This window comes from Nycticebus coucang, chromosome 7 (genome assembly GCF_027406575.1).
Source record: "Nycticebus coucang isolate mNycCou1 chromosome 7, mNycCou1.pri, whole genome shotgun sequence".
NCBI lineage: Eukaryota > Metazoa > Chordata > Mammalia > Primates > Lorisidae > Nycticebus > Nycticebus coucang.
This window is the reverse complement of record NC_069786.1, coordinates 55,579,213-55,592,287: the sequence shown is the minus strand read 5'-3', so window position 1 is coordinate 55,592,287 and position 13,075 is coordinate 55,579,213. Positions and strand designations below refer to the sequence as shown.

General features: G+C 41.2%; 1 protein-coding gene across 2 annotated transcripts in view; it reads left to right on the top strand.

Moving 5' to 3' along the window:
• The window catches only part of PLA2R1 (phospholipase A2 receptor 1), a 134,605-nt gene that overhangs the window by 79,659 nt on the left and 41,871 nt on the right, over nt 1-13,075 (top strand). For both annotated transcript variants that reach the window (XM_053597839.1, XM_053597838.1), the window contains exons 12-14: nt 5,114-5,316; nt 8,587-8,732; nt 12,097-12,181. In XM_053597839.1, the coding sequence (XP_053453814.1) occupies nt 5,114-5,316; nt 8,587-8,732; nt 12,097-12,181 (434 nt within the window). The remainder of the gene's footprint in view (nt 1-5,113; nt 5,317-8,586; nt 8,733-12,096; nt 12,182-13,075) is intronic.

The following is a 13,075-nucleotide window of genomic DNA, read 5'->3' as shown; positions in this document are numbered from 1 at the left end:
ATTAAATCATAACTGTATACATTGATATGATCATGGGGCTTCATACACTCGCTTCATAAACCATTTGACACATTTTTATCACAGTGGTTAACATAGCCTTTCTGGCGTTATCTCAGTTACTGTGCCAAAACATTTACATTCTACATTTACCAAGTTTCGCAAATACCCCTGTAAGATGCACCACAGGTGTGATCCCACCGATCCCCCTCCCTCTACCCACCCACCCCCACTTCCTCCTATTGTTAAGTTGTAGCTGGGTTATAGCTTTCATGTGAGAGTCTCAAATTAGTTTCATAGTAGGGCTGTGTACATTGGGTACTTTTTCTTCCATTCTTGGGATACTTTACTAAGAAGAATATGTTCCAGCTCCATCCATGTAAACATGAAAGAGGTAAAGTCTCCATCTTTCTTTAAGGCTGCATAGTATTCCATGGTATACATATACCACAATTTATTAATCCATTCGTGGATTGATGGGCACTTGGGCTTTTTCCATGACTTAGCTATTACGAATTGGGCTGCAATAAAACAACCAACTCTAATGCAATACTTGTCTAGAGGCTTGAGGGCCTAGCACATTTTCTCTTACCCTGATACCACAAAGAGTTTGCTCAGCTGGTTTGTTTTCAGGTATGTCACCAAAGGGGGGGAGGGGCTGGAGGCTTCCCCAGCTCACTTCATTTTATAAGGCCAGATAGCTTTATTGAATGGAGGAGACTAGAATTAGGAATGGGAATGTCTTAATCAACAGAAAGTCTCCCTCTTCGCGTTTGAGGGAGAGCGTGACGGGGGACTCAGGGGAAAGACGGTAACAAGAATCTGTTGAAACAGGAGACTCACCACTGAGAAAAAGGATAATAGGTTTTTTTTTTTTCATCCAATGGGAAGTGAGTTATCAAATTTAACAACAATTTCTCTGAGAGAAAAACCACCCCTTCTCTTGCCCTCACCGTCCCCTTCCGGGCTTTGCAAGCATGCATTCCCATGGTGTAGCTTGTAAATTCAGTTTATATCTCCCTGAGCCCAGCCTCCCTTTATTATACCACTTTACTGCTTCTTTGGGGCTGAGACTCTAAAATTTGGGTCAAACGTCCCATTAAGTGAAGCACTTTAGAATACCAATAGCACTCCCACAGCACTTTTCATCTTCATAGTGTTTCACCAGCGGCTCCTTCTTCACTAATGAAGATGAGTTGACTATCTATAGCATCTAAAACCAAAGCTATTTAATCATTGTCTGATGTAGGAAAGTGTGAAAAATGCAAGCCCAACCAAAAAAGTATATTACATTTCAAACTTGCTGATTCGAACTTTTAAAAAAATTCTTTGAACATGCAGGCAAAACTCACACCACAAAATCCCAGCCTTTGTAATAAAAGTGACCACCATCAGGGCTCTCTGGTCCTCCCGTTTGTCAGACAGCCTCTTCTTCTAGCGCCAGCTGCATCCCCGAGGCACCATGGTGAAAGTGAAGGTCAGAATAAACAGCTTTGGTCATATTGGGCACCGGGTCACCAGGGCTGCTTTTATCTCTGGCAAAGTGGATATTGTCGCCATCAGTGACGCTTTCATTGTCCTCAACTACATGGTCTACTGGTTCCAGTATGATTCCACCCATGGCAAATTCCATGGCACGGTCGAGGCTGAGAATGGGAAGCTTGTCATCAATGGAAATCCTATAACATCTTCCAGAAGCGAGATCCCACCAAAATCAAATGGGATGAGGCAGGTGCTGAGAATGTTGTGGAGCCCACTGGCATCTTCACCACCATGGAGAAGGCTGGGGCTCACCTACAGGGGGATGCCAAAAGGGTCATCATCTCTGCCCCTTCTGCTGATGCCCCATGTTTGTGATGGGTGTGAACTACAAGAAATATAAAAACAGCTTCACCATTGTCAGCAATGCCTCCTGCACCACCAACTGCTTGCCCCTTTGGTCAAGGTCATCCATGACAACTTCAGCATCATGGAGGGACTTGTGATCATAGTCCATGCCATCACTACCACCCAGGAGACTGTGGATGGCTCCTCTGGAAAGATGTGGTTGATGGCCATGGGTCTCTCCAGAACATCATCCCTGCCTCAACTGGTGCAGCCAAGGCTGTGGGCAAGTCATCCCTGAGCTGAACGGGAAGCTTACTTGCATGGCCTTCCGTGTCCCACTTCCAACATGTCAGTTGTGGACCTCACCTGCCAAGAAGGCTGCCAAATACAATGACATCAAGAAGGTGATGAAGCAGGCATCAGAGGGCGCCCTCAAGGGCATCCTGGATTACACTGAGCACCAGGTCGTCTCCTCTGACTTCAACAGTGACCCCCTTGGGTGGCACCTGTGGCTCAAAGGAGTAAGGCGCCGGCCCCATATGCCTGAGGTGGTGGGTTCAAACCCAGCCCTGGCCAAAAACTGCAAAAAAAAAAAAAACAGTGACCCCCATTCTTCCACCTTTGATGCTGGGGCTGGCATTGCCCTCAATGACCACTTTGTCAAACTCATTGCCTGGTGTGATAATGAATTTGGCTACAGCAACAGGGTGGTGGATCTTATGGCCCACGTGGCCTCCGAGGAGTAAGAACCCCCAGACCAACGTCAGCCAGAGCATGAGAGGAAGAGAAAGGCCCTTAGGTAGGCTGGGGTGCCCCTGCCTACTCAGTCCCTCACCTCACAGAGAATCTCCCCTCGACACAGTTTGCACACCAGATCCCTTAGGAATGGGAGGGGCCTAGGGAACCCCACCTTCTCATGTAACATCAATCATAGAGACATCTTAGAGTTTTTAGTTCTTCATACTTTTCAGAGTGCTTTTCAATTTCTGGTATCAGCTGATGCTTTTGAACACCTATGAGAAGAAAAGGGGTTATTATCCCCCTATTTTAGACAAGGCTCATTGTGATTAACATGCTCAAGTTTCAAGTTACCAAATATTTGTGCTAGGACCAGAACCCTGGACTTCAGGCTCCAAGTCAGAAGTGCTTTGTTCCCCAGAAGTGCTATGTGCTCTGCAGGAACTGGAGGTTCCACTGGCACCCCTTCAAAGACTGTTGGGAAGGAAAGATGAAGGGATGAGGCAAGCGTGCGTGTTTTACCTCTTCTTCCAGCAGGCGTGTTGCCCTTGGAGCTTCCATGTGGATTTCCCAGTGTAATCTCATAGCACAGAGCATGCAACATCTCTGTTTTTCATGACCCAGCTAGACTGCAAGCTGCATTCCACTATTATGCTCCACAGGCCCACAAAGCTCCAGTCAAGGCAGAGGCAGTTGTATACTACAATCTCCTTTGCCATCCCACAACCCCGCATCTCTAACACAAACTATCTGTTCTAGGCAGGTGGAGCCCTCTGATGGCCTCTGTATGGACCAACTCTCCCTTGACTCCATTTCTTCCATCTGAAACTTACTGTGTTTCTTCCTTTGCAGCTAGCCATTTTCCCCTTTGCAGGTCTATTTGATACATGAACTTGTACACACGCAGCACCAATCTGGACTCTCTGGTCACCCGGACGCTGGTGTCTACCACATCAGTGTGCACCCAGGATTGTTGAAGACCCAAACGCTCTCATTCTCAATTTTTTATTCTTTCTCCTCTTTCATCAAACTCTTCCATTTCTTCAGCAGGAATTTGCTATGTCTTCTTCTGTTTTCTTTCTTTCACTCCCACTCTTCATTTCCCCTCTCTTTTGTCTTTCTGTGAGCCTGAAACAATGCAAATATGGTAGAGAAGGATAATACCAGTTTCCTGGTATCTAAAAAAATGGAAGCTATCACTTCTGAAGGAAAATTAAGCAAGATAAATATCTAGTACCAAGAGACTACATTTTTTAAAGTGCCTTTACATCCAGAATAATCACAAGTCTTCAAATGCTTGCTTTTGACAAACATGCCTTGAAAACTCTTTTCTCTTCCTTCAAAATTCAGCCCAAATGTCACCTCCTACACATTCATTGCTCATCTCTCTGGTCAGGCTTTATCACTACTTCTGATGTCTACTCCAGAGCTTTGAAAACATCTTCACTATAGCATTTCACACATTCTATTTATTTCAGTTGTTTAATGTCTTGCTGAACTAAGAGTTGGGTTTTGTTTTGTTTTGTCCTTCATACAGTCTAGTCCAGCATGTTACAAATTCCCAGCTTTCGTAGCTATTACTGAATGTTGATTTAGTTAGCACCCTGGCTTCCAAAATAAACAAAGCTCATTCTTAACCATTTTTACTCTATTTTTGGAATGAGATTGTTTTCTATTACTCTTTACTAAAGTTTAAAATATGTATTTTTAAAGTACAGGATATACTCAGAAAATATCAAATGGTCATGATGATTGGGAATTATATTTAAAAATAAACATCTCTACTTAATAAAATAAAATATGTATTTTCAGCTGCTTTATGAGTTGTATAGCTGTTGCTGACAACTTAAGAATCTTAACTCAATTTATAAATTATTTCTATGTAAAAACATATTTCATGTTTTAAAATGTTCAGACATACACAAAAGAAAATAGTGGAAATTTGTCTATAACCAAACATCTATTACATTTCTCTCTTTCTTTCTCTCTCTCTCTCTCTCTCTGCTGGCCCTCTCTTCCCTGATGTCTGCTTTCTCTCTCTGCCCAGAGCTTCACCTCATTTAGAGAATTCATTCTCATTCTCTCCCTTCTCCCAGGGTTTACAGTTTGGTTTTCTGTGTATGTCTTGAGGTCTACCTTGAACCCATCATTTATGAATGTTCCCCCATTGAATCTGTTGTCAAAGGATGAGCACTGTGCCGATTTTTCATGATGGGATTTCAAAGCACAGCTTTGGGCCATGGGGATATGTTGGTTCCATGTAGGAACAGATCCTAGTTCCTCATCATTTGCCATCTGAGCTCAAAGAAGACCATGTCCAATTTTCAGCCTTCACACTCTCTTTTCTCTCAGACTTCCATCTTCTGTTCTTGTCTCCAGAGATGAAGAGAAATGAGTTAATCATGCCAACAAAGCCTCCTTTTTCATCTTTATTGCTCTGTCTGGGTGCCTCATTATGAGATGTCAATTATTCAATACTCTAAAGAGCTGTCTCCCGAGCACAAAATGTTTTAGTTGTGTGGTGTGAAAAGTGCTTGTTTTCTATTTTTAGGCTACAGTGGTGGCTGTGTTGCCATGCGAGGAAGGTATCCACTTGGTCGCTGGGAAGTAAAGGACTGCAGACATTTTAAGGCAATGTCCCTGTGCAAGCAGCCAGTTGAAACCCAGGAAAAAACTGAGCATGAAGAGAGATGGCCCTTTCACCCCTGCTATTTGGACTGGGAATCAGAGTCCGGTCTGGCCAGTTGCTTCAAGGTAACACCGAGGTTACATAGGTGTGCTTAACAAGACAACACTTTATCAGTTTGATCCGTGTATCCTAAATTCCTTTCCTCCAGCACCTTTTCTTTTTCCAGAACAGTGCCTGGGAAACAGCAGGCGCTTAATCAGTATTTGTTGCCTGTCTCTACCCTTGTGGTTGCATTCCAAATAATTTTTAAGTCAAAAAAAAAATTGGCATGTTGTGGTGACATTGAAGGGTTTATCACCAAGATTGAAATCTATTAAGAAGAAATACTATGTGCCAGTCTTAGTCCCTGGGCGGGGAACACCATGTACTGGTTAGCAATCCTGGAGGAGGACTCCAATTCCCTGACCAGTTTCTGCTAAGGTTCCTAGCTCTGGCAGGAGGTTTCGTGTGAACTCAGCTGCTACGGTATGAATCTGGTAGGACAAAAGATTCACATGACAAGTCAGGCAAAGCAACTTTATTACAGGTTGAGTATCCCTGATCCAAAATGCTTGAAACCAGAAGTATTTCAGATTTCAGATTTTTTTCATATTTCTTCCTGGTTGAGCATCACAAATCTGAAAAGCTGAAATCTGAACTTCTCCAATGAGCTTTTCCTTTGAGTGTCATGTCCCTGCTCAGAATGTTTTAGATTTTGGAGTGTTTTGGAGTTCAGATTTTTAGTTTGGGGATGCACAACCTGTATTAACAGATAGGCAGTGAGAAGCAGCAAGAGCCTAATCTGTGGTGAACCAGACCCCCAAGGTCCAGGAAAGCTGCCCAAGGAGGATGGAGTCTCATCTGCACATGCCTCACTTCCTACAACAGCTGAGAGAGTCCCAAAAGCTCTCCTCTCTGCATCTTTGGACTACAGCATTCAGGAGATCCTGTTACAGGAGGGATGAGGACAGTTCCCCCTATCTCACGATGTTACATTCACAGTACATTCTGCCTGAGAATTACAATCAAGAGCTGAGTCAGCAAGGACCATTTGGGGACAGTGAAGCCCCTGTTAATATTGTCCTTATTGTCAAACATACGCCACATCAAGGAGGCAGACACTCACTGGGTATTACTGATGAAATGGTGCATTTGTGTATTGTTGGTAAGATAATGAATGAATTCCTTATTGGTAGTATTCTGCTAATAAGGGTAACTTTTGCAGCTTGCCAGACACCTGAAAAAATCACACAAATTAATATATACACTTGATACATATGTGTATATGTGTGTGCATTATGTGTGTATACATATGTGTGTATATATACTGAGGAAGCCAAAAAATGTATGCACATTTTGAGAGATGCTATTATGTATTACTTTTTGAAATTGAATTGAATTATGGTAGCAATGCGTGTAGTATGAAATTCATACCACCTCTTGCCATTGCAGAAGTCAAATGTGACTTGTATTCATCTTTTTTTATCAGTAATATACAATTTTATTTATTTATTGGAGACAGAGTCTCATTCTGATGGCCTACGTAGAGTGCTATGGCATCATATCTCACGGCAACCTCAAGTTCTTGGGCTCAAGTAATCCTCTTGCCTCAGTTTTTCTATTTTTTAGAAATGGGGTCCTCACTCTTGCTCAGGCTGGTCTTAAACTTGTGAGCTCAAGCAATCCATGTGCCTAAGCCTCCCAGGTGTGAGCCACCACACCCAGCCTGAGGATTACAATTTTAATACAAGTTTTTCCTTTCATAAAATGTGTATACATTTTTTGGCACCCTCTGTATGTGTATATACTGTATGTGTGTGTTATATTTATATATAAATATATATTATATATATAAAATCCTTTGTATATATAGATATAATCCCTTGTGTGTATATATATATATATATATAAAATCCATGAAGAAATGCCTATTTGAAAATCAGTTTCAGATCCTATATTTGTATCAGTTCCTATAATTTTCTTATCAGAAATATATTTTTTGAAATATGATATTTTTATGTTTGCTGGTTTTGTCTTAGTTCATTTTACAAATAGAGTTTCACCAAATCTTGGAAGAAACTTCTCCAGCAACAGGGCACGTGCAGATCTGAACACAGACAGACTCTGTCCAGAGCTGCTGCAGCTCACGGATGGTGTGGAACACCTGTGCACTTGGTTTAAATTGTACTCATGTACACCCCATTCATAGAATAACAGGCCCAAAGTGACCTCACGAAGCAGTAAGTTAGACTTTAGAAATGAACAACCTGATGCCACTGAGATTTGCCCAAGATCACAATTATTTCTTGACAGAGTTGGAATAAAACTCCAGTCTTGGGACTCCTGGTCTAGTGCTTTTTCTACTATATATCACCCTAATATGTCAACAAATGCATGGTGTGCGATGGGCATGGTGATAGGATTTATGAGTTTAGAGTGATTCAGGAAGACATTCCCAGAGGAAGCAAGTTTTGACATATAATTTAAAAGATGGAAATGGTGTGCTGTGGCCCACAGGATTTAGAAAGCTATTCATTCTGGTCTCAGCAAATCAGAGTCTGGTGAAGGGTGGCCGCAGGTGTACCTGCCTGACATTAGAGGTTCAGGCTTAGTGCCAGGCAGTTAAAATTGAGAAAGGTGCAGAGGTCCAGGATCATGAGCTCTGGGCTTCAGTCCCTCACTTGAAACTTAAAGCCAAAAACAGACCCATCATTTGACTGACTTTTTTCTGCTACCATGAGCACAGCTGAAAAACAGCAGAAAATTTAGACCCAGCTGAACCATTGCACCTGCCAATTCAGCTAAGACCCAAAGACCCTAGAAATATACCTGCTCTAGGTCCCAGGTCTCATTCCTCAATTCTTACCGCTGGTCGGCCGGATACTAATACTAATTTGTCAGAAGGCAGTCTAGTAGGATGCAAAGTCATGGACTCCAGAAGCAAGGAGTCTGAGTCTAATCTTAACTCGGCCAGTTTGTAGCTGTGTAACCTAAAATTCTCAACTTCTCTTAGACTGACTTTCCTCATCTCTTGACAAACATTTATTGAAGGACAAGTACAGGCAAGTCATGTCAGCTACAGGAGATTTAGGGTGGGAAAGTCTCAAAAAGCTCATTTATAAAACTGAGTTTGTCATATCCTCCACAGGAATTTGTTGTGAGAAAAAATGAGCTAATAGTTTTGTGATGACTAGGCACATTCTAGTTTGAGAATTGTTGCATCTTCCCACGAAGTCAAGCTTTTTAATAAAGAATAATGACAATTACGTTCTCTTCTGAGCTGTTCTTCTCTTGAGGATAACTAAACAGCCTCACCTCCTCCGTGACTGTGTTACTTTTCTTCATTTACTATTCAGGTATTTCATAGTGAAAAAGTCCTGGGGAAAAGAACATGGAGAGAAGCTGAAGCATTTTGTGAAGAATTTGGAGCTCATCTTGCAAGCTTTGCCCATATTGAAGAAGAGAATTTTGTGAATGATCTCTTACATTCAAAATTTAATCGGTAAATATGTGTTAATTTTGAAAAATTACAGTCGAATGTTCCATCTCCTAGTAATGGCTTCTTAGGGGTGAGTATCCAAAGTAGCTTTTTATAATTCCAGTATTTGTACTAAGCCTAAAGCCAGCTATACATAATTGTGAAAGAAAAAAATATATATATACACATAGTTATATATATGTATGTATATTTGTGTGTGTATATACATAAATTGCATCAACTTCTCATTTCATAAAACAAAGAACCAAATGACAATTGTTTTTGATAGTTGAAAACTTTTCCATGTGACTCAAGTCAGAATTTTAGAGCTTTGCTGCCAAACTCAATAATTATATAGCCCAGTGATTTTCAAAGTGTTGTCTGAGGATCTGAGGCTCCTGGAACCCAAGGAGCAAGAGGCGGCCACAGGCAGAACTGGTTCCTTGCTCACTGACTCACCAGAGCTGCTCCACCTAGCTCCACTGATGATTATTTTATATCTAACAGGAATCCATGTAAGATTTTGTTTGGGGAAAAAAAATAGTCCTGTTGATTTTTTTGTTTTAATTTCAAACCCATCCCCCTAATTTTACATAAGCAGAAATAAGTGCTTATTTATCTGTGTCCATCTTGCAAGTTTACAGAATCTTGAATTCTGTGAAATTAGAAACTCAGCTAAGTTTAAATCAGAAGAAATCTAAAAGGTCTTATGCTACCTCCTGCCCTACACAGGAATTCCTTCAAGTACATTCCCATGGTCATCCACCCGTCTGCCATGATCCCTGCCTGTCTCAGCAATCTCTTTACTTGAGAGAGAACCTATCCCATTGTAGAAGGCTGGTTTTAACGAGGAACTTTCTAGTAAACCAGAAATCTCCTTCCCTTCAGTTTAGAGCTACAGCAGTTCAGATAAAAATTTGCTTTATTTTCAAATATTTGAAGATAGGTCTCTTTGTTGAATCTTACCCCACTACCACTTTGAACTGTCTTTCTAGAATGTTCTTATGAGTCACTGTATATTTGAGACTATCTTCTGTGTGAGGGACACAGGTGCATGCGTAAGTGGCTGGAGCACCCAGCAGACATCCAGATAGTATCCTGCCCTTGAGGACACGTGGTCTAAGCGCAGCGCACCTCATGGCTGGATTCATTAATTTAGTGAGAACAAACATAATACCAGATACTCTCCTCCAAGGTCTGGAAATCTGGAGTCTCAATGAAACACTTGCCCGAATCCCAGAAAAAATCCAGGATGGGTTTTGAGGAAAATTATGGCCTTCATTGTAAGTTTCCTTGTAGGACATTCCCGTAAAAAGATTAATATGTAATATGTATCAAATTCTCCATCTTCAGCATCTATAAAAATAACCATAAGGGTGAACGTTTTTGACACATTTTCCATTGCAAATCTCCTGGATTATTCTATGGAGAAAAAGGGAGATTTTGTGGTTTAATATATTTGCAAACTAATAGATAATCTTTGAAATTTGCCATGCCTATTAGCATTGTAAAGGCTTCTAGAAGGAAGCATTTTCTTTAGTCACGAAACCCTTTTTTTGGAGGACATTTATTAACATCCCACAAAACTGCTCATCCCTACAGGAAGTGCTGACACAAAACAGGGTTCCAGAACCTGACTGATCACCTTTTAACATGGGAGCTTTCTGGTTTTGCCCCAGAGCGGCTGAATCAGACTCTCTAGGACTGAAGAAAGATCTAATAAGCTTCCTGGTTGATTGGATTATTAGACAGGTGTGAGGTCACAGATCCGAAGGATAGGTGACAGTCTTCATTGTCCTGAGTGTACTTTGCTTCACTACTTTAGCCCCTGACAACACATATTTGCATATTCTGCCCTGTGCTTTTTGTGAGGTTTGTTATATGACACAACCACATACAAACTGCTTCCCAGTTTGCTTTCAGATCAAATATCAGTGCCATTTCTATTTACATAAATGCTCACATCTGAAATCTCTATAGAAGTTAGTGCCAAGCATCTATCAAATTATTGATCTTTGACCTCTAATCATACAAGCCGTATAATGGTGTTGTGCATTCTGCCCAGACTACTAGAGAATTCTCTCAAATCTGATGCTTAATTATAGTGTGTACCAGACCTCAGAGGCAGCATGGGAGCTGCTGATCCTTCCTATGGAACTGCTTTTCTATTTCATTAACCAGACACACACACACTTAGGAAATTATACAATTTTAGGAAAAAGATAGAAAGAAAATAAATACTATTTAATCTTCTAGGAGCCAGTACATAGCAGGAAAAAATGTAGAACTCTGAATTCAGAGAATCAGAGAACAAAGAAATAAAAGGTGTGAGAGGGAGAATGATGTGGATTTTCAGCCTCTGCCGTGGAGAACGAATGTGCTTGGCTTAATCTGAAGGTGACCGTTCCCACCTCCTCCCAACCTCAAATGCAAGATGCCAACACAACAGTGACCAACCAGGCACCAGTGATCTTTCAAATTTTCTATGTTGCATTTGACTTTAATTTGTATCATTCAGGCTGAGTAGCTCAAATCCACGAGAAGGGATTCTTCAGAATAAGCTTGTTTCTCTGCACTAAGGAAAATAAAGCATCTGTCATGACTTCTGAATCTTTTAAATTTTAGATTCTTCAAAATTACTCTCAGAAAATTATCTTAGTGAGATGGTTCATTGTACAATTTGGCTTTATTGCTTGATTTATTGAGTAGTCTGTGGTTTGACATATTTGTACTCTGCCTAATAGGAAGGCGGATGATTCTCTGTGGAGCTTCTCGCCAAGTCTAAACCAGTGGTGACTGCTGAAGTTAATCTACCATGGCTCAGGCTGATTTGCTGTAGAAGTATTTATCTTGGGATCTGAGGGGGAAAAGCCCAAAACCTACTGTGCACCTTTTATTAAATGGGGATGGTGGTTAACTTTCAGAGAACACACGACGTTTGACAAAAGAGCCACAAATCAAAGCATTGCAAGGTAGTAGAAATAGCAAAGTAGTGAAACTTCCTCTGGGGAAGAGATGTCCCATGATTTCCACCAACTCGCTCTCATGTGCTCTGTGCTGAGTGAAAGGCGCTGCCATCTCTGATCAGGAACCCATGTTCTCAACATGGGCTGACTCTTCCCCAGCTGTGTGTCCCTGGTGAGCAAACCATAAAACCAGGAGAAAGAGAGTGTGAGTCTAAATATTCTCTCTGTTCATCTCGTTCATTTCATAGCGCAGGATTTTGCACATAAAAAAATGTTCAAAAAATGTTCGTTGACTTGATCAATCCTGCCAGGAGCATCAGCTGTTTCCTGCATACATCCATATTTTAAAATATGTTGGAGCCTTTTACGTGATGTCATAAATTCTAAAGGAAAGGCAACGTTTTTGTTTCTTCTCTTCCTAGCACAGAAGAAAGGCAGTTCTGGATTGGATTTAATAAAAGAAACCCACTGAATGCTGGCTCCTGGGAGTGGTCTGACGGAACTCCTGTAAGTCTTGCCAAACTGGAGAAAAGTGATGAATTCAAAACAAGTGGCCCTGGAACCACTTGGTGAACCAACCAAGACAGGGTCAACTAGAAATCATGACTGTATCTACCATGGCAAAATTACACCAGATATTGGTACCAGAATTCTTTTGGTTAGGTCCTAGGAAACTTTTGCTAGCCAGCTAGTTCTAAATATCTCATCCTGAAAAAGAATTAAATGCTCAAAAAAAGTCCGCCCCATACCATATACCATGGGAAGAGTCTCTGTGGCAGCAAAGCAGCTATTTTTAGAATAACACCAGTCTTCCTTCCCCCTTCCCCCATCCTGTATGGTGCCTGATTATGTGAACATGGGATCCTTGTGTTTGTCACAATGGAAAGGAGACTATTTTGGAGAATGGTTTTCACTTTATCTCACTCTAAAAGGACAGAAATGCAAGACTTAAAAATATTCTTCTTTGCCAGAGCAAGTAACTCCAGAAGGAAACAGAGTCTTGCAAACCTCTGTGAAAGAGAGAGAGAACCCACTATTGCACTGAAGAATTCTCACATTTTTCTCAAGATTCACAGGGAAAAAAATGGAAGCCGTATCCCAGATTGAAATGGGATGCATGCATCTTAAATCAAGTTATTCTGTTTCATCTGTGACATGGGGTCACTAGTAAGAACCTGCACGGGTGTTTAAGGCTGCTCCTGTTCATTGAGCTGCACAATGTTGCAAATGCCAAGCTGAATACATGATCTAATCCATCCTGACAATCACTCAGGACCCTGGGTATTAGAATGACTAAGTAGTTGGCCTACAATAATACCTAGGACAGCCAGGATTTGCACATAGGTTGTCTTGACTCCAAAGCCACATGTTGTAATATCTCACAGTTGCAAAGTAGCAGCA